The 4,012-nt window shown below is 48.0% G+C and overlaps 2 protein-coding genes across 3 annotated transcripts in view; one reads left to right on the top strand and one right to left on the bottom strand.

The window, feature by feature from the left end:
- Window positions 1–1,006, top strand: part of LOC105513958 (chromosome unknown open reading frame, human C6orf136) — a 5,937-nt gene extending 4,931 nt beyond the window's left edge. The window contains 2 exon segments of the mRNA XM_011945024.1: window positions 450–519; window positions 604–1,006. Coding sequence (XP_011800414.1) covers window positions 450–519; window positions 604–717 — 184 coding nt within the window. The 3' untranslated portion in view covers window positions 718–1,006.
- Window positions 926–4,012, bottom strand: part of DHX16 (DEAH (Asp-Glu-Ala-His) box polypeptide 16) — a 21,815-nt gene continuing 18,728 nt past the window's right edge. For both annotated transcript variants that reach the window (XM_011945025.1, XM_011945026.1), the window contains exons 17-20: window positions 3,292–3,454; window positions 3,032–3,193; window positions 2,562–2,735; window positions 926–1,171 (exon numbers count right to left, since the gene is read on the bottom strand). In XM_011945025.1, the coding sequence (XP_011800415.1) occupies window positions 1,043–1,171; window positions 2,562–2,735; window positions 3,032–3,193; window positions 3,292–3,454 (628 nt within the window). In that variant the 3' untranslated portion in view covers window positions 926–1,042. The remainder of the gene's footprint in view (window positions 1,172–2,561; window positions 2,736–3,031; window positions 3,194–3,291; window positions 3,455–4,012) is intronic.

Genomic DNA, 4,012 nt, shown 5'->3' with positions numbered 1-4,012 from the left:
TTCACCGTGTTAGCCAGGATGGTCTCTATCTCCTGACCTCGTGATCCGCCCGTCTCGGCCTCCCAAAGTGCTGGGATTACAGGCTTGAGCCACCATGCCCGGCCTGAAAAGTCCTGTCTCTTATGTTGAGCCTTACAACCTGGTAAATTTCTGCCTGGGAGTAGAATCGCAATAAAATGTTAGGCTCAGCCACAAACATTGGATATAAGTTTTTAAACCAGCAGTTCCCAAACTGCTGCATGGTAGAAATGCCCAAGGATCGTTAAAAAATATTGATGCCAAACACTGATTTAATTGAGACGGGACAACCTAAGCACTGAGATGTTTGTAAGCTGCCCAGGTGATCTAATATGTAGCAGAATTTAGAGACTACTCGTTTAAACAAATGCTTGAATTCAGCTTTGGGACCAGTCACCTTCTCCCTCAGTAAGCCTCCCTGTATTCCCCAGGACCTATGATGCCTACTCCACTTTCTACCTGAATTCCAGTGGCCTCATTTGTCGCCATCGTCTAGATAAAGTGAGTCCTAGGTAGGGCTGGGTGGGGTGAAGGGTAGAACATCCGTGTGCCTCCCCCAACTGGCATTAACCTTTCTCCTTGCAGCTGATGCCTTCACACTCACCTCCAACGCCTGTGAAGAAGCTGCTAGTGGGAGCCCTGGTGGCCCTGGGGCTGTCAGAGCCAGAACCTGACTTAAACCTGTGTTCCAAGCCCTGATCCTTGACCTTTGAATGGGGGCAGCACTGAAGACTGCTAAGCCCAAGAGAAGGAGGTGGAGGCAGCCAAGAATCTCAGGAGCCAGCTTCCTCTCTTTTCTCTCCTTCCTTCCTTTCCATCTCATGCTGTGTAAAGCTGCTCTGTAATTTAACTTGTAAATAATAAAGTTTAACTGACTATATGAGATAGAATTTCATATATCACTTTCTCTAGATCCCAAATATTCCCACAAGCTTTATTCCAAAAATAATTTTATTTAATAGGTATTAAATAATGTATAGAAGGAAAAGGAGCTGGTGTCACAGGTTCTGTTTACGTCCTTCTCTTACCCTAGCTCTTCTCGTGTTTTGCCTATTTTTTTGGGCATTTTCTTAGCATGGGGATCTTCTAGCTCCTTGGCCTTATAATAATGGGGAGCCACCTCCAGAAGCCAGCTGCTCTCAATCTCCAGTACCTAGAAGAAGAGAGAAAAGATCAATGGAGTTCCCTTCTTTCCAACGTAGATCTTTTGTTGTTGTTATTATTTTTTTCTTAAATTGAAACAGGGTCTTGCTCTGTTGCCCGGGCATGGCTCACTGCAGCCTCGACCTCCCAGGCTCAAAGCAGTCCTTCTGCCTCAGCCTCCCAAGTAGCTGAGACTACAGGCACACATCACAGTGCTCCATTAATTTTTTGTATAGATGGGGTCTCAGTATGTTGCCTGGGCTGATCTCGGCCTCCCAAAGTGCTGGGATCCTGCCTTGGCCTCCTAAAGTGCTAGGATGGTTTACAAGAATGAGCCACTATGCCCAGCCCCAACCTAGATCCTTACGTGTGTGGTCAAAAGTTATCTTTCCTCTTTGACTGCAGGGCTAGGGGTAAAGGTGCCTGGCTCTATTATTATATATCCAAAGGGCAGATACACCTCTATATGTTATTCAAGATACCAAATAAGCTATTCCTAAGAAAAGTCTAGAACAACATGCCAGGCGTGGTGACTCACGCCTGTAATCCCAACATTTTGGGAGACTGAGGCGGGCGGATCATGAGGTCAGGAGTTCCAGATCAACCCAGCCAACATGGTGAAACCCTGTCTCTATTAGAAATACAAAAATTAGCTGGGCGTGGTGGTGGGCACCTGTAATCCCAGCTACACTGGAGGCTGAGGCAGGGGAATCGCTTGAAACTGGAAGGCAGAGGTTGCATGAGCTGAGACTGTGCCACTGCACTCCAGCGTAGGCTACTAGAGTGCGAAACTCTTGTCTCAAAAAAAAAAAAGAAAAGCCTAGAACATAGACTAAGTACACTCTGTGAGACAAGAGACACTCTGCTTTGTTCATTATGGCCCCAGCACCTATACAGTAGCCATTCAAATATGTATTGAATAAATGTCTAGTTCTCAGATCTTGGAAGATGCTGACACCTGTTAGAAAGGATGTCTTTGGGCTGGGCACAGTGGCTTACAACTGTAATCCCTGCACTTTGGGAGGCCGAGGCACGCATTTAAGACCAGCCTGGCCAACATGGTGCAACCTCATCTCTACTAAAAATAACAAAAATTAGCCAGGCGTTGAGGCTTGCGCCTGTAATCTCAGCCACTTGGAAGGCTGAGGCATGAGACTATCTTGAACCTGGGAGGCAGAGGTTGCAGTGAGGCTAGATTGCGCCACCGCGCTCCAGCCTGGGCAACAGAGCGAGACTCAGTCTCAAAAACAAAAACAAAAACAAAACAAAGGATGTCTTTCTATTTTACCCTACCTTCCTCTTTCTGTACCAGTCCCAGCAACTTGAACCTGGGTTCTTAGCTTGTCAGGATACCATCTCTCTACATAGTCTCCACGTGTGTGGGCACAGGATGTTCTCACCTGTCTCATGAACTCTTTGGTGGTCAAGACAAGTTCGTGGTAGAGCAGCCAGCGTGGCTGTTGCTCAAAGAGGGAGGAGTTGGGATGAATGAAGACCGTCTGCTGCTGTTTTACTGTGCGGTAGCCGCTCCGAGTCAACCGTGCCGTGTGGTAAAAGTATCCAGCAGTGATGGCCTAAGGAGCAGGCAGGCAAGAAAATCAATGGAAAAGGCAGACATCTAGGGACCCTAAGAGCTCACTACCTTTTTAATTCAAGCTTCAGGAAAACTAGAGAGATAAGGAATGCATGAAGAACTCCCCAGGAATGAACCTTCAGCGGTCTGGGGAAGAAAGGGCCCTGGGAGGACACCGTCATACACCAGGGGAAGAAGGCATGCTCTCAGGCTAGAGGAACTGCTGCATGCCCCCAGAGAAGCTTGCTCCTGGGAAGGCATTGGGGGTGGAGAGCAGGAGGCTGAAGAAATGCTGACCTTGCGTACACGGATATAGTCCCCCTGGCAGGAACTAAGACCAACTTCCACACGTTCCAAGAGCCCTTCCAGCTGTTCCCGCACATCCCGGGCTCGGCGCATTGATCTGAACTGTACAAAGTTCTCATAGCACCACTGGGAAGAGTAACCACTCTCAGCCCACTGGGAAAAGGGTTAAAAAGAAAGGAGAGATAGTTAAGTATACAGCAGGACTAAAGTCCCCCGGTGTCTCTCATTCCCACTCACCCAAGGCCAGTGACCTGTGTGTAAACGTTTAGCAGAACCAGGTGGTCACCACCAGGGAGAAAGAAGTTGACACGGGCATTGTCAGCATGGACGACCTTGTCCTTTGGTCGGTAGAAGATGGAGTTGTTGACAGAGAGCATGGCAGCCACTGTCAGGATCTCCTCTGAACAGCTGTACCTGGGACAGGAAGGGGAAAGCATGAGTTCAAAGCAAGACACATAGGAACGGATATGGTGGAGTGGGGAGTGACCACGGTGTGATGGATGTCTCCTCATGTGGAAAAGGCTGGTTGGCCGAATGGCTACAAAGCAGCCAGCAGATAGATTCTGGCAGCAGCCTGGGGGTCAAGGAGGTAGGGGCCATAGATGAAACACAGTCACAAAGGAGGGACATCCATGGAGGCAGGAGCAGGAAACACTGGGGACTTCTGAGGCTTCTGCAGAAAGTGTGCATTCACTATGTGCATTTGGAAAAGATCTCTGACAGCAGAGGAATGGCATTTAAAGGTGGTCCCTCCACAGCTACATTAAATGTTTTAGTTTGAAACCTTAGGAACGAGTAAGTTCCTCAAGGGGCCAGGCACAGTGGAATCAAGGATAGGATCAAGTGTCTTACCCTTGTTGGCCTCAAAAGAGGGCAATCAGAGGTATCTAATACTTCACTGTGTGTTAAAGTCAGAGGTATCTAATACTTCACTGTGTGTTAAAGTCAGAGGTATCTAATACTTCACTGTGT

The sequence above is a fragment of the Colobus angolensis genome, unplaced genomic scaffold (assembly GCF_000951035.1).
Source record: "Colobus angolensis palliatus isolate OR3802 unplaced genomic scaffold, Cang.pa_1.0 Scaffold238, whole genome shotgun sequence".
Lineage (NCBI taxonomy): Eukaryota > Metazoa > Chordata > Mammalia > Primates > Cercopithecidae > Colobus > Colobus angolensis.
Note: the sequence above shows the minus strand (reverse complement) of the source record. Positions and strands in the feature narration are given on the sequence as shown.